This window comes from Tinamus guttatus, unplaced genomic scaffold, assembly GCF_059628265.1.
Source record: "Tinamus guttatus ecotype Peru unplaced genomic scaffold, ASM5962826v1 Tinamus_guttatus_pri_ptg001019l, whole genome shotgun sequence".
NCBI lineage: Eukaryota > Metazoa > Chordata > Aves > Tinamiformes > Tinamidae > Tinamus > Tinamus guttatus.
In genome coordinates this window covers 31732-53990 of record NW_028289553.1, presented here as the reverse complement: position 1 = coordinate 53990, position 22259 = coordinate 31732, and the positions used below count along the sequence as shown (strand labels likewise).

General features: G+C 38.5%; 1 protein-coding gene across 1 annotated transcript in view; it reads right to left on the bottom strand.

The window, feature by feature from the left end:
* TUT7 (terminal uridylyl transferase 7) overlaps positions 1-15372 on the bottom strand; it is a 29345-nt gene extending 13973 nt beyond the window's left edge. The window contains 11 exon segments of the mRNA XM_010218397.2: positions 387-567; positions 1807-1938; positions 3628-3747; positions 4541-4667; positions 5500-5569; positions 7349-7400; positions 8438-8526; positions 8934-9111; positions 10093-10209; positions 10878-11056; positions 14862-15372. Of these exon segments, the coding sequence (XP_010216699.2) occupies positions 387-567; positions 1807-1938; positions 3628-3747; positions 4541-4667; positions 5500-5569; positions 7349-7400; positions 8438-8526; positions 8934-9111; positions 10093-10209; positions 10878-11056; positions 14862-15345 (1729 nt within the window). The 5' untranslated portion in view covers positions 15346-15372.
* Between the last annotated feature and the right edge of the window lie 6887 nt (positions 15373-22259).

The following is a 22259-nucleotide window of genomic DNA, read 5'->3' as shown; positions in this document are numbered from 1 at the left end:
AATAAAGGAGTGAGACAGCAATGGGGGAGTTAACTGTTCTTTTTAAAAATATATTTACATCTTCTCAAAATTTAAACTTAGTAATATCAATTACATATGTCCTTAACATTACGTTAAGGACATGAAATCTAGGAAGCGTGCTGAAGTGTGTTTTTTTTTTTTTATTACTATTATTATTTACTTAATTTGGCAACATTGATTAAAAATACCCCAAAGAAACATTACTTAAATGTATTTGTTTCAAAACATATTCTACTATATTGTTAGGAAACACAGACTAAGATAAGAAGAATCTAACTCGTTACACACGATGGCAAGAGCCAAGGTAGTACCCTAGGAAACTAAAGGTAACAGCTCTTTAAAGTCTGATGGTAAACATCATATACCTTCCACAGCAATGCGTTTTTTCGGCCAGTCCTTTAATTCACGAGACACGGTTTCTTTAAGCCGTATGCTAATAACCAAATCAGCCAAATTAAACTCCAAGGCATAGAAACGAAGCAGCTCTACCCACAGCTGACCAACTGGTGCTGAACACTTGTGTCCTTCACCAAATACTAAGGGAACCTGTCAATTACAAAAGAAAAGTTTAAATAATATTTAATACATGCATATGGATTGAGTTGTTAAAAAATGTCAATCTAGAATACCCATTTGTAATAATGTTTATACTCGATCTGCAATGTAATACAACAGTTTATAGTTGCCTCCATACTCCATGCTTATGTATTAACATGAAGGGTTAATATTGCAATAAACACAAAATTTAAGGAGATATTATAAACTATGATTATAAAACTTAAAGATCTAAATCTGTAGTAGTGGTTGAAGAATTACATCAGTGATTAATAATAATTACATGTTTTCCAAAACATTCCATTCCATAAAGAAAAAAACACATTTAATTTGAATTTGAGATAGAACAAATGCACAAAATATACTGAATCGTCCATCAAGACAAAGCAAGAACAACCATCCTATGGAAGAACAAAAGAAAAAAAAACATTCAAGCAACACATGAAATAAATTTTATTATTTAAAGTTTCTAGATACTTATTTTGCCATGTCTGCAAATGTTTAACTTCCATGCAAGATTTTTATGTCTTATCTGCTTAGAGTATCTCAGCAAGCAATCAATGCGATCAAAATTACCTCAATATCAAAATATACAGTGTATGTTTAAAACATTTTTTGAACAGTCTTACACATTTCATGTTAGTATTAGTAGATTTATTAAATACTGTGTCAGTATGTAGTACAAACCATTTAAAAATATTTTCATAGATAAGAATACTTCCAGAGGTTTCCACAAAAGGATTCCTTTAACAGTAACAGGTATTCTTCTTTAAAAAGTTAAAATCATCTATTGGAAGCAATTGTAGTGATATTGATAATTAAAAATATTTTTAAATTAATTTTAAAATTTTTAATTAAAAATAACTAAAATTAAAATTACATTACTTACGAAATAAATCATTTTAAAGAATGGTTTAAACTAATAGGAAGTATTGTTCATTTACTTAATCCTATTTGAAATAAAATTGCTTCAAATCTGTAAACACTATTTTCTCCTTTGATCCATAGATTAAAACCACAGTCACAAGGAGTTCAAAGTAGGAGGCAGTTCTCTGCTAGCTCCTCAGCACCAAAATACAAGCATAATAAGCCTCGTATCGAACAGCCTCCCAGCTTCTTAGTTCATCTTTTGGCTTTGCAATACAAACACAAAATAAAAAACAGAATATGGGTTTTAGTCCAAGAATGGCGATGACTGCTAGACAACAGAAGTAACTTAAATGGTCAGACCTTGCCCTTTTTAGGAGAAGTTTCCTTTGGTGCATCAGAATCATCAACAGGATTATGCTCCCAAACCACAGTATCATTTTCCACTTCTTTAAGATTAAAATTTGTTAATTTGTTTAATGAAAATCCTCCAACCTGCAGAAAGTAAGAGAAAGTATCACAAAGTTTAGTATCATGTGAACTTTAAATCATTTACACCCAAGGTTAACAATACAAAAAAATATATATCCAAACAGGGTTTAAAGATGTCTGTTCCTTGCCTTGAATATATTCTCTACTTTCCTTTCTTCTTTATACATTTCCCACAAAATCTGGAAATGTATCCAGGTATTATAAAACCTTGACTTACAAATCCATTAATTTACCATTACCGTTAATAACCAATTACCATTTGTTTAAATTAACAATTTACCATTATATAGCCATACATATATATGTATATATACACACACATATATATATATATATATAGGACTTTTGCCTCATTCAGTGAAGAGAATAAATGGATTTTGGGGGCTGGTCAACTATTCGGCCAAGCAGTTATCTGCAATGCCTGTTTACCTGGTTGCAGGAACTGGAATACAAAAAAGAGGTACCCTGAATATAAGAACTGAGTGGTGTCCAGGAGAATTAGTTTCTGGATAGGTTTTTGCAATAGAAATCCTCATACTTAAAAAATTATAATTCAAGCTTCTAAATTCAAAGCATACATTCTCTCTAAATGCTTAGTCAGATTCATCAGGCAGATCCTGCCCTAATACTTGTAACGAGGTCTACATTTAGTCACAACTAACCTCACTGTTGCTATGCTAAGTCAAGGACCCACAATAGCCCTCTGGCTAAGCATTCCCTCACCTAAGTTTTCATGTGACTACATCTAAGAGTTGTACTTTCTGTAAAGCTTAACAAATTTGAAAGATCAAATTCTATGCGAAACATAAGACCAGTACTACTGTCATTAAGATTGACAGGGGAATGATATGGCAGCCATGCTTTATTTAAAACGATCAAACAAACAAACAAAAAAAAACACACAAAAAGTTTTACTTTCCATCCAGAAGCTACTTTACACGGAAGACGAGATTCCTGAGTTCTGATCTCCGCTCTAAGAATGCTTAGGGATTTGCTTTACAGAGTCTTTGAATAAAAGCAGTGCTGGTATCAGAAACAAGAACTTGGGACTCCTTTCAGAGAATCATACTTATGCTTTCTCTGGTCTGGGGGGGTGTCGCATTCTTGCCTACACAGAGGCAAAATTTCAGCTACAAGGGTTGACGGTGTCCTCCAACTCAGCCTGTCCTAGAACTAGGTGCCTAGGCTACACATTTGAAAAGCAACAAGAGATCAATTTGAATTACTTCAGACTGAGGATGACAAAGTAGATGTCAAGTTCACTAGTTTTATATATAAAAAGCTAAACATCACCATTACTATTTCAAAAGAATAAGGCCAATCATCTTTATTGGTCATAATGAATTAAATGCCAAAGTCCAAGATGCTGTTTTGACTATTAGGTATGTGAAATTCAGAACTTCTCAGCATTTGGAAGAAAGGCTGAACAAGTGAGGAAATCAGTGGGGCTATAAATCATATTCTTAATTGTCCAGCTGTATCTGCTCACTAAAGGGGAAACAGAAGCACCTAGTTCCATGGTGAATTTCACCTAGAAAGCCAAGCATAGCTGTACAGCCTGGCAGGATTCATACTCTTTCCCAGTCTGAGTACGAACAACTGGCTTATAGCTTGCTCGGTGAAGGAAAAAGCAGCAACACAAGGGAAGGATTATCATCTGATTCATAACGTTCAGCGTATTAATAGACATACCCATGATCCCAGATAAACAGGTAGAAATGGCTCTTTCCTCTGTTGCAGAAAGAAGATAACCATTATAGCAAATACATAAGGTGACAAGCCTCCTTCTTCAGGATGATCAACACAGCACAGCTGTAAAGGTAAGTTGAACAGTCATTAAAACGTCTTTTCAAGTGATACTGTGAAATATATTTTTAAAATTTCTCTCTTGAAGTCTGTCATATTAAATAATGAGGGGGACACAGGCATCTTTGACCTTCTCTTGAGATGGACTTGTCTCTGAAGGCCTTTTATTTTTTTGGAGTCGTATTACTACTATAAACATTTCAGTGAGAATTCTACTCTTCAAATACACTGAAGAATCATTGTATGCAGATTGGTAAAATAAACAGCAAACCACACATATGCAAAAAGAGGACAACTCTTTTTACATAGATATAACAAGTTCAAACTCAATACTTTTCTAAAGTCATACTTTAGTCGCATGTAAACAAAGTTTTCAAACGAGTAATTTTGCTTTATGGAAGTTTTATAAAGTTTCTATGCTATGAAACTTTTCAATGAAATGAAATATAAACATATTTTTCTTTCAACTTTGTCATGGCAGATTAGTTTATGGAGATTCTATTTCATATGTATATCTCTGACTTATGTGGCAATGTAGAAGAACAGGACGCTCAAATCTGTACACCAATGGCTGAAGATGAAAACCCCCTTTGCAATTCTGCAGAACATTATAGTACAAATAATAATATATAACCTATAAAACTTACCATTTATAAAAACTCAATACTCCTTTTCCAACTCCTTCCTTAAAAGTAATTTCAACAACGGTTTTCTAATCCACACCTCCAGTCTCAATAGTATAGCACTAATATTCATACAAAACTCAATTCATAAATAGGGGAAAACAAAGAACTCCCACCTTTGCCCAGTACCTGAAGGCAATCACTAAAGGCACAATTGTAGGTTCCAGCTTCCCAAGAGTAGCCAAATGGTTTGCTGTCAGGTAAGCATTCTCACTCCCAGCACTTACTTTACAAGTAAGCCCACTAAAAAACAAGAAAAAGTATAAAACCTTGGATGTGTTATGAGAAGGTCAGATGTCATCCCTCAAAAAATTGCAGCTTAAGGCTGTAAAGAAGGATTTAACAACCTCCCAAAGAGGCAACTTAAAAAAGAAACAAAACCATCTTGATTTGTGATTCAACTGGGTATATATGTATTAAAATTTTCTGTGTTTTCAAATACAATTCAAATTTAAGTATTTTTGTTTCTAATAAACATTAATACACCAAATCTAAAATTGTACTAATTTTCTTCATGAAATAAAAACATCTTTCCGTTTCCACACCCATAATAAAATGGTTCCTATAGTGTTTCTAGAGCACAAAAAAGCTTCCCAATAGTGAAAGATCAAGGCAGCAGCAAAAAAAAAAAATTTCTTTATCACTAGCCATTTAAAGAATGTTTCATGAATCTTAAGTGATAACCATTTAATGGGCAAAATACGTTTTTCTCCTATTCTCAACATACTACTCAAGATAAGCTAGCTGTTCTCGCTCTTTAAGAAGCCCTTAATTTAATATCTAGACATTATCTAGAAGAAAAAAAATTCTGCTTAAACAATGATCCCAAGTGGTGAAGTAAAGGTACATGCCGGACACTGTAACTCTTTAGGGAATTGGGAAACAGGAAGCTGAGTACAGAACAACTCCTAACCTCTTATTCTAGGCTAGGAATGACTTGCCCATGAGTACTAGTTTGTGTTTCAAGATCCATGGAACTGTAATAATTTAATACAAAACCTTCATTTTTCAGATCTTGGTATATATAATTTACATTACTATATTCTACTATAACACACAAAGTGACAACTGAGACCTTTGTTTTTCTCTGCACACCACCACTGGTATTCTAGCATGGAAATCTGCTTCAACTTCAATAAAAGATTCTAGAGGGAGAAAAGAAAAAGCTGTATTAGACATAGGAGCGATAGGAATATGCTGAACTGGAAATTCATGCAGCTAGTGGAACACACTCACATTCTGAATTTCAGTTTCCAAACTATCTCAAAATTAGTTTAATTAATTTATTAATTTATTAAATAAATTAATTTAATTAACCAAGCATGCAGTACATCTGACACATTAATCTTGTTATTCTTTTTAAGTAGGCTTTGAAATAAGACAGAAAATATGCTCCAAACTACATTAATCAGTGTTGTTTAACAAAATACTTAAGAAAAAACAAGCTTTCTAAAATGTAGTATAAACAGTAGGCATAATACAATTAGGCAGATGTATCTGTTAAAGGTTGGCTTTACTGCACACATTAAATTCTAGAAGAACTTTATTTCTTCAGGCAGACAGATAGACCAATGTCATTTGTAAAATAAAGTTAGATTGAAAGATGAAAAAAGAATTATCTCAGTACCTAAGAAGGAATATACGTCAGCTCAATGTGTTAGAGCTGGCTTTTCAACATGATATAAAGTCTTTCTTCTACACCTTTTTTCTCCCTCTTCTGTGTTATGTAAGTTTCCAAATTCAGTTCAGCATTTTTTTATACTTAGAAAGGTCAAATATCACTCAGCTCCTTTTTGGAGATGGAGTGAGTTGATCCAAACTAAAAGCTACTATTTCACACCTAGCTGTTTCACTGGCCAGAACTAAAAGAAACTACGATTCCATTTTAGATCTTCAATTCAAAAATTGTGAAAGTGATAAGTGTTTTCTTGGTGCCATATAGCCATTGTGGCACCTGAGCTTTCTGAAAACATCTTGGTTTTGGTACCAGGCTCCTCAAATGCGTACTATTCTCCATCTCCATCTCCTGACTCACAAGAAAAGGCTTTGTACAAGGCGTTAGAGAAACTGGTGCTTGCTTTTAAAATGCTTTGGGGTTATTGAGGTTTGGGCCTTCCTTCCTTCACTTTGTTTAACCACAAAATCTCCATTCACAAGGACTGAAGAAGCAGCTACACAGATGTTAAGGGAAGAAGAGGGAAGAAAAAGACATAAATCTAGCCCAATAAATGTATTCATACTTAATATACATGTTTGGAACTATACCTCTACTTCCCCTGCTACAGACATACAGCAAAACAACAACAAAAAAGTAAAAAGCAAACAAAAAACCTTTGCAATTCCCATTAAAAGGGAAGGGAATCTTCTCCATCTTTTTTTTTTTTTTTTGCATATACTGCATTTGGTTGGAATGCAGTTTTTAATATCTTAAATTATACTGCCTTTATTAACACAGTGTTGTGCTTTTTACATATTGTTACATAAAAACAACATGTCTGTATACACTTATTTGTACACGACTGTGTACAGGCATGTGTACTTAATTAGAAGAAAGTATCTAAGCTTATGAACACAAGTTGGAAGAGCCTAAGGTATTTTTTTCCTACTATAACGCTAAGGGTAATAGAGTAGTATGAAAAATAATACTTTAATGGCATCTTTGCTTATAATATAAAAGAATACTCAACAAATATTTTTTAAGCCAAAAATAAAAAAATAAAATAAAAAAAAAGGAACTTCAGGTAGCCTCTAAGCAGAACATAAAACACGAGGTACATCAACATATTATTTTCTACGATATTATTTACTTTTGCATTATTCAACAAAGCAACACACAGGGCTTATCAGTTCAGCAGAACTGGGATTCAAAATTATTAAATAGTAAGAATAATGTCAAACCTAGAAACAGGCATGTTCTTTCTTACCGCTATTCCTTAGACTTTCTTGCACAATTAAAAGAACATCTGGTTGAGCCATCTGTGAATAAAGCAATAAAGCCATTTTCATTGCTGTCAAAAAGCCTTTTTTCCCCACAACTCAGATTTCAGACAAACTCTCCCTCTGCCACTTCTGTTTCCTCCCCGCACTCCAAAATGGGCAGCAAAAAGGAAACAAAAATGGCAGAAACAAAGAAAATAAGAAAATGAAACATTTCTTCATTGGTTAGTGCTAGATTATGTCAAGAGGAACACCAACTCTGCTTATTTACATGAAAAAAAATCTAGATAATTGTAAACAAAACTATTTCTATCTCTATGCTAAAGACTTGGTTATGTAAAAACCTGAAGAACTACTGTTTCAGTATTTAAATATAAAAGCTTTCTGACATAGCGGGTTTACCTCATGTCAGATTTTGGAATCACAGTATTATATTTAATTATATATATTTATGAACTTGGGAAGATTTTTTACCCCCATTATATTTCTGTGTTTCTCTGGAAAAATGCTCAGTTTTAGCTATGAGGCTGTCACACCTACTACAACAGCAGAAATAAGTTCAAGCACAGAATCAAAAGCTTTTCACCATCCTTCTTTCCAGTGTTCAAGCAGAAAAATGTACAGAAATAACTTATATAGTAAATGAATGCTTTAAATTGTTTCACAAGTAAATGACAATGATGGTTTCACAGTTCAAACATAACCTAGCATTTGGAAAGCCTAATGTGCATATACCAGTGAATAGGCAGAAGCACAGCTCTGCCATTTGATTCAGTTAAAAGAGAAGATAAAAAACTGTCTTACAAGACTACCAGGAGTCCAGGTATTTAAGTCCGAGATTTTTAGAAGGAAGGATCGATAAAGCACAAAACCATGTTCTATTACATGACCATTAGTGGTGTAGGAAACAACGTTATTTTAAGATTATGTTAATGTGGTAGTTCTGTTATCTAATGAATTTTCATTGAAAAATGCTACTACCATGTAGTTGCAAGTTATAGCTAAGCTATAATCTACATAAAGGTATAAACATCCAAAAACACTTGGATGTATGTAGTAAAAATGGTCTTACTTACGTTGGCAGGAAACTGGATATCTATGTTTATGTCTGATGTTTTGAAACCAAATCTGCTACAGGAGGAGCCATACAATCTTAATGAGCTCTCTGCAACGGAAAGAATTGTACTACATTTACTCTAGGTCTAGTTCTAAGTCTGTAGCTACTTTACTACTTTGTCAGTAGATTTTAAACCTGTATACAGTTTCACTAGCCACAGGAAGTGAAGAAGGGTCTTCCAACAGAACAGGCCTGAGTTAGAAAGTCCTACCTCCCAAGCAAAGGCTTGTTTTGATGGTCAAATATACCCCATGTCATTCCTGCTCAGTTTTTTTCCTACAATACACGCCTATTTGGATCATTAATATGCATTATAATTTAATTCTGATATGAGGCCACACTGTCAGATCAAGTCTTGCTGCAGGTAATTACAAAATACAGTGTTTTATTATTTAACTAACCAAGGTTTTTAAGTTCACATATCTAGTACTCTAAAGCAAAATGGTAAATAATACCTGGCAAGTTCTGATGCAGTAGATTTTCCATTGTCGTTTTAATTTTGAGCCTTTCTTCTAAATCTTCATTATTTAGACCAAATTCTTGCACTACATTTTCAATGGCGACACCAATAGCTCGTATTTGGGAAGGTGTTGGAGGAGGCAGGGCAGTCAAAAGCAGCTCCTCTTGCTTTTCCTTTGAAGACAGTAAGACTGAGGTTTCAATGATATTCTTTGGATGCTAGAATGAATGTCTGCAATTTATCCCAATTAAGAACACCACCGCTTTTCAAAATACCAGAGGTAATTGGAAATAAGCACATCAAAGCAGAAACCGTAACAGATACAATTAAATAGATACTCCAGCAGGCTTCAGTAATTTGCAGAATTCATTACACATTTGTCATCAAACTCATCTCCTATGAAGTGAGAAAGGGAAAACAAAAAAAAGAAAAAAGAAAACATGCACAAACAGTGATTTCATTCACTTTAAACTGAGAAAGTAACTGGGATCAGGAGAAATTTTATTTAAAAGTAAAGCTGAGGTTATACTAGGAGTTGTTTTAATATTTGATTACGCTCAAAACAAATCTATTATTTCTTTTTAGAAATAAACATATCTATAATATTCAAAACCTCTCACTTTCAATTACAGTATTTCCACGTGGCAAGTTTCACCAAGATGCACAGGTAGTTATTTCTGCCCTAGCAAGTATATTTGCTTACTGTTAATTCCTAATTGCTTTAAACTTCATCAAGACTTCATTGTTTGAAATATGCCAATAAAATATGCACTAAAAAGACTATATATAATTATACTATCAGAGGGATTCAAAAACAACAAGTAGAAGGGTCAGTTGCTACTGTTTTTTTATTATATTTGAATCACCAGCAGAAGATATTATTGAATTATACTATAAATGACAACATCCTTCAGTAATAGACATGAAATTAAATTGATTAAATTAACAAATTAAATTCCTAAGCAAAGTCCATCTACCAAACTTATTCTTTTTATTACCATCACTGAGAGCTTTTAGATAATCATTCAGAATTTTAAACATCTATATGGCAAAAATACATATGCAATATTTTTGCAGGTAATGCAGTTTCATTGTCATTACCTCTCTGTTTTGCGATTCTGTGCTTTGTATTTCTTATACTGTCCTTAACTTACCTTTACGCTTTTCTTGTGTCTTTTCTCTTTCATGTGTTTATGAGCAAAAGCCACTGACTCAATCAAAATATCACACAATTTGCAGGTGTATTTCGCTGATGGATGGCTTCGGGGTCGCTAAAATAGAAATTATTAAAAAAAAAAAAAAAAGCTTTGAGAAGGCGAAAAAATACTACCTTAATTTATTCAGTGCTCCTTCCAAGTAGAGCACTGGTAACTCTGAAATGCAGAAGTGCGCACACTAGCTTTCCTAATTCCATTTTTACAGACAAAAAAAAAATTAATTTCACATATACTGCCAGAAGAATGATGGTATTAGACCAATCAAATCCAACATCAGGTGTGTTATGGGTGAAAAATATCCAATACTCACAGATGATTGTATTAACTGGGCAACATAAAATAAAACTTTTCTAGTACACTGCCCTAGCCTGTAGTTAATTCACAACCTAAGAGAAGAGCCAATTTGTGCTTAACTGCTCCCATAAATTTGTGTATTTCATTTTTTTTTAATACTTAAAATTCCTGTGGAATTATGGACATATACTAAGACTTATTACAGTAGGAAACAAAAGATAACTTCTTTTGACAATTAATAGCACCGATTTTGCTAGTTCATTCAGTTATTGATTCAGAATTTTTAGCTAGAATTTATCCAGAATTTTTAGTTAGAAAAACTGCTCGGAGTAGACCCTCTACATTGTATTTACTGATTAGAAAAAAAAAAAAAAAAAAGAAAAAAAAAAAAGAAAAAGGAGAAACTATATAGGTAAAGCCAATGGCACCTTCTTCAGCCTATAAATGCAGTCTCTCTTCAATCTTTCCTCAGCTTGCTGCAACCCGAGAAGTTCCTTTGCCGACAGCAGAGATTCATCTATGACTGGAGCATCCACCTCTTCATTTTGATCATACTCATCTTTTCTAGTTCTTCTTGGTCTTCTTGGTTTCCAGTGTTTCTTCATTTCTTATACAGAGTTAAGAGAGCAAACATGTCAAGTAACCTCAGAGTACTACACAGAATATGGAGATTTTTTTCTTTCCTCTTTAGTTTCCCCTCTGGTTATGAGCTAACCAAGAAAGATACAAATACCCTGCACAGCTTCCTAGACCATTCTCTGCAAATCTGATAAAACAAACCGATCCATGTATGTTATAACCTACAGAATTGTAGGTACGACTCTTGCCACCCTTAAGAAAGAAAAAAAAAAAGGGGAAGAAAATTTAGTTTGGTAAAATTGAAAAAAAAAAAGAAAGGGTAAAATTAAATGCAGTAATTTCACTTTCTATTGGAGATATACCTTGTACACCACTCAGATGAAAAGACCAACTATGTCCAAACATTTCAGGATGCCTAGTAAGGCTTAGATATGCAAATCATTTAGAAAATCCGCAGTCCCACTGACCACCCAGAATAGTTTAGAATCACTGAGCATAAACCAATTTGAATGATCTTTTATTTGATATAAGATATAGCATGACAGTGAATTAGCTGATATACAATAATTTATCATCAGCGGTAACAACTGCAACAACTGTAAATAACTGCGCAGTTGCCTTGCAATTAAACCAGAATATGGATCAGGATGGCCTTCGTATAGTTAGAGTGACAACTGAAAGACAACATAATAGCCCCTTTTGGCTATTCATGTCGATAAATAATTAACTTGAAAGTATCTGCACACCCTTATTTATAAAGCTACTCATCTTGCAAAATGATTGGTTATGTTTACATCAAAAACCCTGGAAGGCATTAATGGACACATCATCTCTAGATTCAAATAAGCTTTGCCATTTTTGAAGCAGGAATTGATAGCAGTCTGAAGAATACATATAAAAATGACCTTAGGAATCTACACAGGCCAAATGCATGCAGTTTAGATCATATCTTACCATTCATTTAGGAGTCTACACAAGATGCCCAGCTGCTTGGCACCTCAGAAGTTCTAAGCACTTCTGATAAAGTTCTATGCAATCTTCTTAAAACTTTATCACAGCCTTTGGTTTTCATTTTTAATATTAAAAAAATATAAAAAGCCTATCTGTAACAATTTTTTTCCTCTATTAATTAGTAAAGCAAGAACACCTGGCTGTGAGTTGTCAACCAGCTGTTTGATTCAGTTCACAACTGAACACACAACTGAGCACAACATGTTTGGGCTAGTGCTATCAGTAGGAACAGGGCATAGGTAATAACACACCTCCTTCAAGCAGAAATTTATGTTGGAATAAGCGAAGGATAACTAAGGCATAACAGTTTCAGGGACAGTACTAAAATGAAAGTCTCAGAAAACAGAAGGAGGACCCTAACTTATCTTTTAACTTTACATATCTGCTCAATTTCTATAAGAAAATGAAGCAAAGAGACACACCAAAATTCCTAATACACAAAAAAGTTACATTTGGCGACTGATCACTGTAAACAGAACTTGGAGAAAATGTCCTGTATGTTACTCTGCAAGAAAGTCCGTGACAGGTATCTACTAATCGCTTACTTCTGAGACCACAAAGTAACTTAAAAAAAATTGCAAAGTAAGTATTTCTAATATTACTCAGCAGCTGCAGTACTGGCAATCTAACTATAGACCAATGATGAAAAGTACTAATTGCAAATTAGACTTGCCAGTAACGCTGAAGAATCATTGCCTCAGAGATTTACTAAACTCCCTCATTATAAGTTACAATCAGGTAATTAAAAAGGCCAGGGAAAGACACAAGTACATAAAATATCTCAAGGACAAGAAGTGCCAAAACATTAGAATTAGAAATTTTAGAGAGACCTCAAGAGGTGAGCTATTCTATGTTTGTGCTTCGCAGGAGCGTGAAATGGGCTTGCTCAATCCCGAATGATGCTTGCCTAACCTGTTCTTAAAAGGCCTCCAGGAACAGAACCCCTGAGAGCCTCAGACATCTACCCCAGCAGTTCACTAGCTTTACTATTAGAAACTTCTCCTTTATTCTTTATCTGAATCTTCCTTGCTGAAATTTAGGCCAATTGAGCTGTGTCCCATCTACTAGAAGAACACAAAACAGACTATTTTAATACTCTTAACTTCAGATAGCTGAAGGCTATTATCATGCCCCCATGCCTTCTTTCTGTAAAAAAAAAATGGTTGTTATTTAAACTTTATATAGTTTCTGTTTTCTTACATGTCCTAGCATTTTGTTTTGGTCTTCTCTAGATTGTTTCTATTTTGTCTGCTGAAATACAGTGCTCAAGGCTGAACAGAGCAAGGCTTCTGCTCAAGGCTGAACAGAACTCATTGCAACTGAGAGTTTGTCAAACATTGATAAAATAAAGAATATTTCAGTTTGCAACTCTTTCTCATGCCTCACAACAGCATGACTACTGGTGAACATCACCTCATTATAATTCTAGACTCCTCTCTGAAGAATTGCTATCTTATTAGCTTTCTCTCCTGCATTTATGCAGTTGATGTTCTTACCTAAATAATGACATTTGCAGATGGGATTGTATTTAAACCTATTTTTAGTCCATGTCTCCAATTTTGCAAAAATATTTCAATTTCTTTTATTGTCTTTCTGCGTTCAGTTTTACCAGCTCCATGGTATATCTAGATTAATAAGCATGCTCTCTTCATTCATCGCCTGGATAGTGCAATAAGCATCAAACAAAATAGGATTTTTGTAGATGCTTGCTCAATATTTCATTTTGACAAAATCATTGATAAGTACTCTCTGAGTATAGTTATCAAATGGGCTTTGCAACTCTCTTACTAATTTCATCTAGAAAAATATCCTCTAGCTGGCTGTCAAAAAAAGCGTCTCAATGATTGCTAGCAGAGTCTGTCGTTGCTTCTCCCATGGCTGCAAGAGCTGATCATCCTTCTGAAGAAATAAATTAGATACATTTAACATAATTTATTCCTGATAAATCCATGCCGACTGCTACTCAGCTCTGTGTTACCTTCCAAATACTTACAGTAAGCAAGATTAATCTTGGAGATTCATTCTGTAGCAAACAAAGCTGTGTATTGTGAGGTGGTGTTGTATTTTTAAGAGTTGTTTGCCCTTTCCTATTTGTTGGTACGCCATTTCTCCTGGCTAAGTTTCCTCGTGTTTCACAGGATGAAGTTCAGTACCAACCAATCTGAGAACACTTAAGTATCCTACTCTGCTGTTTCCTTGTCTGAGGTTGAGCTCAAGTGTGCAACACAGTTTACTTACCACAATGAAAGATATTAAGTACCTGTTTACAGTTCATATTTTTTTTAGTGACACCTGAAACAAAAGGGAAGGACATTTAACTCCTGGCTTTCTTGACATCAGCCATCAATAATATCCCTCCTTCACAGGAGTGGGAAACCAATATTGTCCTTGGCCCTTTTCTTAACTAAACTAGGAGAGATGTTGTGTTAACTTGAGATCTCTGAAGCTCATCTCCGTATCTCAGTATTTCTCATTTTATCCTATATTCTGTTCTTTATAGTGTCATATTGCTGACATGTTCAGTTAATTTGTACCTGGAAAACTGCAGAAACATTACAAAGATGCTGCAACCTACTCATACTTACCACTTAGAAAAGAATTTACCAAGCCAATGCCATTGCAATTTATGATACAAGTTCTGTATCATGTGCTGTAATAATTTGTTTAAAGTGCTGCAAAATAATACAGTCAATAGTTTGCAAGGTGTTACAGAAAAAAAGGGAACTTTTCTTTTAACAATGAATCTTCAAATTGCACTTTTCAGTAGTATATAAAGCTACTTTCTTAATAACTGTGCTAAAATAAATGAACATGTTGATTACCAGAACTTCCTTGCTGCATGTCTGAAAGGTCTTCACTTGTGAAGTCCTTCTGAAGCTGTCTTCTTACATGTCTGTTTCCCGCACCTTCAGCTTCCTGAAAAGAGTCCCTTCTTGTCCGATTAGGCATGGGAATCCAGACTGCAGATCTGTGCTCTCTCCAGCTGTCAGAACTACTACGATGATCATCAGATATCCACTTCTTCACTTGTTCTTTTTGGATATCGAGTAACTTTGACCCCGGGTTGTGACTCATGTTCTTAAGTGAATGAGCACTACGTGGCCCTCGTCTGGGACTACTTCCATAATGAGCTGGTGTTCCCTTTTTCTTCTGAGTGCTGATATCTATTTTATTGCTATGGCTACTTCCATAATCATCCATGACATGGTAGTCTGTATGTAAGGATTTCCCTTTCAATTCTTCTTCATGCACAATTTCCTTTTCCTTATTTTGTTTGGCAAAGTAGGGTTTTGCAGCATCTCCCATTGTTATTGCTATTCAATGACTCATACCTAGAAATTACAAAGTCTTAGCATTAAAATTTTAAAACTAGCATTTTAAAATAATCAACTGATAAGCACAGCTGCACTGGCTATTCTTTGAAAAGGAAACTGCCAACAATCAAAGTTCTGTCCCTGAAATACCACTAAGACATGCAAGTTTGGGCAGAAAACAAACTTTTCTCCCTCTAGAAAAAAAGACAGTCTGCAACTCAGCTGTCCTTCTCCAACAGTGCCTAATCTTAAGAGGGATTCACTAAATTGACAGTCCACACATTTTTGGATAGGAAGGTCTAGAAGCTTTCAGGACAGATTTAAAGTTGGATAAACTGACCGCTTGAGAAGGCCACTACAAGTCTCAGGTCACAGCACAGGAATGCTTTGAAAGAAAGATTCTAGGCAGACAGGCACAGATAGAATTGGTGGGAGGTAACAAAGAGAATGCTTCAACAAACAGTCTACTGCACCTGGATAATCAGCTTCCTTCCCCCAACAGCACTCTTCATCTGCTGGAGATGAAAGTTGTAGGCCAACAGGCAGAGATTCAGAAGCTGAGTCCTGATCTGTCGGTGAAGCCAAGTATCACACAGCAACTAAGGAACAAACCTGCTCTGCCCAGTGCACGTGCCTGTTTTACACAGGACTGAGTCTGAAGCCTTGTATCGCTAAACACCTACACTTAATTTGTTTTAGAATGTTTGGGCTGTTGAGTTGCTCCCCAGACTTGATCTTGTCCACGTTCCTATTGTAAAACACTTCCAGAGAGCTGTTACTCAAGTAATAGCATAAATCTGAGACGACTGTGAAATGAGGAGCTATCTGGAAGAGACTGGCCCAACATGAATAAATGGCAGCAGTCACCGCAACACTGAATATTGCTTGACTTCAGCAAAGCCACATACAAACGAGTACAAAATGTTTTCTCTCTCAAAAGACATGTATGCGCTTAAGGATGCAGAGAAGGCTGTAGAGTACTTACCAGAAGCAGTTAAGGAGGAGATATTTCTGCAGTCTTTAATAAGGTGCCAGACTTGTTTAGATGCCTTTTAGGCCATGCTCTGCAGGCCTTAAAGGCACTTTTAGAAAGCTCAGTATCTGCTTTCTGCAGTCTTGAAGCCTCATTACTTATCTCTCTCTTCAACAGAAAAGCTGTTTTCCTCTTGTACGCGTGGCAAAAATAAGGTGGATACCTGTCCCTGAAAAACAAAGTTCAGTCACTTATGCATGCCTGCGGAGAGCTAGCTGCTCTAGCTAGCACCTTTAGGGCTTTAAAGCGCACAGAACGAGCTTGCTACCTACTTTAAAGGGGGAGGGTGTCGTGAAGGCTGCGTTTTAGCGTGACCTGCACACAGCTCGTCCCGGGGCGGCACGGCAGGGCGCGCCCTGCGCTCTGGGCACCAGCCACGCGCCCCGGCGCCGGAACCGCCTCCCGGGTAGCGCCCGCCGGGGCTGCCGCCGCCGCCTCCCCCCCTGCACTGTCCCCTCCAGCGCGCTCGGCCCAACGGAACCGCGGAGTCAGCGCCGGGCAGAGCCTTCCGGGGGGCGCGCGGGGCGACGCGACGCGACGCGACACGACCCGACCCGACCCGAGCCCATCCGACCCGAGCCCAGGGAGGGGCTGCGGAGGGGCCCGCGCTAGGAGGCCACTCACCGGCACCGGCACGGCCACTGTCCCACGCCGGAAGCAGAGCAGCGACGCGCGGGCGCCCTGCGGCTCCGCGCTTCCGGCGGCGCGCGACGCGCCCCACCCCGCGCCCCGCCCCGCGCCACGCCCCTTCCCCCAGGCCCGCCGTTGGTCCCGGCGCCCCGCCCCCTCCCGGCGCCCCGCCCACCGCCTGGCGTCACGCCCCCGCCTGGCGCCGCCGCCACGCCCACTGCCCCCTCCTGAAGCCCCGCCCCCTGCCCCCTCCTGAAGCCCCGCCCCCTGCCCCCTCCTGAAGCCCCGCCCCCTCCGCCATGGCGGCACCGCCGCGCGGCCGTTGGGGCTCGCGGTGCCCGGCGCAGTCTGGCGCGAGCCCGGAGGCGGGAGGGCGCAGCTCGGCCCGCGGTGGCAGCAGAGCCGCCCCACGAGCAGCGCCCTCCCGCCTCCGGGCTCGCGCCAGGCTGTGCAGGAGGGAAACGGAGGTCGGCGTTGTGGGGCACTGCGAGATTCATGCCAAAACACGGGATTTGTGACTGCCCCCCACCACCACCAGAGCACAACACGGGGCGATCTGAGGGCGCGTTTTCGTCCTCAGAGATGAACCTAAGAATATAGATGGCCTAGGAAAGCCAGCAGATTTTTTTTTCCCGTAAATAGCGGGGAGGGTGCCAAATAAAACTGTTGGAAACCTAAACGTGCTTCAGACACCAGTGTCCTTGATCAGTAAGTTTCAGTGGTCAGTCACTGGTAGTGGGAACACATGTACAGTGCGAACACATGTACGGTGGATGATCGTCACGCTAGCTTTGCTTATGGTAGGTTTTTTACGTGATACACAATCACGTAAATCCACAGTCATACAAAGGGAAGGCTGCGTTTTGTTGGGTGCTGTGGGTCCGCTGTACATGGAACTAGCAGAAATGCGGTCCTCCTCACTCTGCTGGTGCGTGATGGAGAAACATTTACGTGCTGGGCTTTATCCACAAGCACGTGTTACTCCGACGTAAGCTAAATCCTAGCTTTTGCTCTAGTTGTAGTGAATCGGCTTTAAATACTAAGTTCATTAAGAGTATGAGCGTTACATTCATAGATTAAGTGAATCAGCTAAAGTGAAAAGGCGGTTTGGCTGTATCCTGGCTATCTTGCTGGAAATACTATAGTTAAAAAAAAATCAGTTACCAAGCCAGTACAATGTAAGTGACTTCTGAATGTAAAGCTTTTAGGGAAGTGTTTCCATGTCCCTGGGAACCAAAATCAAACCTATGTAATTCACATGTCTCATCAAAACTAACCTGTGTAGGCAGGTAACACTCAGACCAAATTACTCATAAACACAAACACAGAAACCTGAAATGGAGTCAGTTCCTTAGTGGTGATTGAATGACTCACTTGAAAAAGCAGAAGAGAAATGCCAAACCACCCTGATTGCAGTGAAGGCAGCTGAAAAGACAGCCATGTATCTGGTTTCTTATAAAAGAAGAGCTTCTACTTCTGTTATGTGATTTCTTCTTACTGAACTAAATGCTCTGTCTATTTTGTCAATATTGTTTGCACTTGCTCAGCTTCGTCATCTTACTGGCCTTCCTTCTACAGGCCATCTTCCTTACCTAATAACTTCCTAGCTTAAGAGAGTTTCTTCCTCCTGCTCTTTTGCATCCATGGAAAAGAAGTGTTCTTAACTGACTCTGGAAGTAGCCCTGTGAACACCTTTCCGTTCCATTCCATCTGTGCAAACTGCGCACAGGATTTTGAAGGAAGGTAAAAGGTAAAGACATATCAAAATTTCTGACAGTGCCTTTTAAAGATAGAACTTCCTAGCCTTAAAGTCAAACGCTTTGCAATTTAGTAATTGTAATCCCAATGCCAGAATTACAACTCGCAAATGATTTTTGCCTTCCCTTCCAGGACCCCCCAAAATAGGAAAATTCCCATGGTAGGATGTTCTCCGGATCAGGCCAGGAATGCAGCGACAGCTTAACTTATCAAAACAATAGCTGTGAGCAAATGTGGCAGGTGTGCCAAATATAGAAAAAATTCTAAGGCCTGTCTCACCTCCTTCCATAAAATTGTTTGAATGGCTGCAGGCTCAACACATGTTTCGCATCATGCTGACTGCTGCGGGTCAGACAGTGCTGGGTCTTGTGGGAGCTCCTTGCCCGTGCATTCATCCAAGATGGTCTGAAGCCCCCGTCCTTTTTACGTTCGCAGAAACTCACAGGTTCTGCCTTAGATTTCTGTTAGAGAATTGTGTATTCAAGTGCTACCATCTTCTAAGATGGCGAGGCAAATGCAAGAGCACGTGAAGCGTGGAAGGCCCAGCTTTTGAGTAGAAGGGGGTTTTGTTGTGGGTGGGGAGCATGACTGGAGAGTTTATCAGCTTTTGTGAGAAGGAGTAAACCTACAGAACTAAGCAGGCTTATACTGAAACGTGAAAACACAGTAGAATTTGGTAGGTCTACCTGGAATAAAAGAAAACACAAGTTAGAACTTTAAAAGTGTTAAAAGATTACCTAGTGCTAAATAAATACGAAAGCCAGATTTATAAAAGTGATAAGATTGAACTTGACAGTGTGCTGGGTATTAAAGAATCTTATTTTATTCTTGAAGACATATAATCTTTTGAATTTCTTGGGCATTAATTTTGAAAGCTGCTGACTTTTTGCTCCCGCTAAAGCCAAGCATTGCAATTTCTGCATAACCAAAATGTGATAACAACATTTACTTAGCTCAGACAAGCATTAGGTGTACTTTTTAAAAAGTTTCTTTGTCTTGCGAAACAGGTTCTGTTTACATTTAGGAAGTTTTTCTCAGAAAAAATGGTTTCTGTGGTTCTGTGAGCTAAACGGGGCCACGGAGGGGCTGGTGAATTGCCATACTGGTGTTACTGGTGTTGCTGGTGTGGCTGATGCTAGTGGTGTTAACTGGGTGTGGGGCCGTCCAGGGGCACGAGTGGCAGCACCCGGAGCTGGAGAGCCTGTTCTGGCAGTGACTTAGCCACCGCCTGGCGCCTCACCCCTAATCCGCGGCCTTTGTCACCTCAGTGTTTTGCTGTTGCAACACTCTGGGCAGCTTGGAAAGCTACTGAGAAGCTCCCAGTATTGAAAATATTGCTGCTTGAACATCAGTGGAAAATCACATCTCTGTTCTGTGCAGATAGGTCAGACTACCTGCCAGATATCTTACACCTGGATTTTCCTGAAGAACATTAAGCTATCTGATCTATAGCCCAGTTAGAACCTTATGTTTATAACTTCTCAGAATTGAATTGCTTTGATTCATGTGTGCTTACCTTACTGGTATGTATTTATTCCACATGATGTGGCAACCTGACTTCTTGCAATACAGTAAACATTTCAGGGACATATTATTGTAGCAATGATCCAGATCAGTACAGAATGATTTAATGAAAATCCCCAGATGTTAAAAGCAAAGAGATTTAGGCTCTTCTAGAGAGGGTATAGGGCAGTGGCAGCCTTATATTGATTTTACTTTTACATTTGGGACCCTGTTGGAAAAAATTATGGAAATAGTACCGCGACACAAGATGTACCTTCAAGTGGAGAGGAACTGGGAGAAAATCATAGAAACCCAGAATGGTTGAGGTTAAAGGCACCTCTAGAGATCATCTAGTCCAACCCCCCCTGCAGCACGTGGCACAGGGTGGCATCCAGGCGGGTTTGGAAGATCTCCAGAGAAGGAGACTCCACAACCTCTCTGGGCAGCCAGTTCCAGGGCTCTGTCACCCTCACAGGAAAGAAGTTCTTCCTCACATGGAGGTGGAATTTCCTGTGTTTCAACCTGTACCCATTACCCCTTGTCCTGTCACTGGCTACCACAGAGAAGAGCCCGACCTCATCCTCCCTACAATCACCCCTCAGGTACTTGAACATGTTCATCAGATTCCCTCTCAGTCTTCTCTTGTTCAGGCTAAACAGGCCCAGCTCACTTAGTCTTTCCTCATACCATAGATTCTCCAGTCCCTTAATCATCTTTGTCACTCTATGCTAGACTCTCTCTAGAAGCTCCACATCCCTCAAAATCCTGAACATGCTACAAGCTCACAAAACACACTGCTTGCCCTGAAAATCATAATTACATCTGATTCATGTTCACTAGATGGCAGCAGATTCAAAGCCATAATTCAAATGGACAGTTTATAAACACAGGGCTTAAAGACATGCCTGTGCAGCAAAATAAATGTGTGATTATAAAACGTAATTAAAAATCTAGTGAGTATGGGTAGCAGGGGCAGGGGAGGATGGTAGTGCAGGCACTGGCATGGTTTAGCCAGCAGAGCCTTTTGCCAGGGTTTCCTTACAGCTTGTGGTTTGTTTGCCAAGCTGCCCTTTCTGCCAGCGTACCTCGAGGTCCCCAGGCTCGCTAGGTTACAGCCAGTGTGGCTGTGCCTCCCTGTGCCGTGTCCAAGCATTCATTCTCCGTTTGAAAAGTAGCTAGGAGACTGTTGTAGACATGTAACATGCTTGTCTGAATACAATACCTGTTGTAAGTAAGTGAGGTGAGTTGGGAAATAAAGGGCCTGAGGTTTTGGAAAAGCTTCAGAGATGGGTGGAGTGGGCGCTTCCACTGCAGGCACGGGGTGAGAAGATGGATTGGGATGTCCAGGCACTGGACACCTGGTCCTTGAGTGGGAGGGTTTCCAATACTGCTGACTCAGCGCTGTGCTTGCAAATCCTCCTAGCAGAAACTCATACGGTAAAATTGTGCCACAAGGTAAATGGAGAAACTGTTCATCTGCGGCACAGACCGCAGCCGTTCTGCACATGAGCTAAGCAATGCAGGCAGGAGGATTTTGTAGTCAGCAGCCCTGCATGGGCACTGGGGCTTTTACTGGCCTCTGTCAGCCAAAGGTGTGATTAATCCATGGCACCGTTCATAGTAAGCCAGGCTTAATGTGTGAAGGGATATTGAAGCCTGGTTGTGACGCTGCACCATGTGTCATCCCAAGACGTGCGCTCACCCCATAAAACTGACCTCTCCTACTCTCAGAGCAACCAGGGGATTTTGATGAGATTGCTGATGTTGTGGAAAATATTAAGTAATAATCCCTTCCTTCAAACCAGTTCCCAGTTCTTCAGTTAGATAAAAATGCTCTGAGTGTTTTATTAAAGTCAATAGTTTTACAATCCCAAATGTTTTTTGTTCCCATGTTGGCTGATTTTTTGAATATCATCATAAATTAGAAGTACAGAACATGGCAGGTTTGTGAGAAGTATATAAATGGTATTGACCTTTCTAGT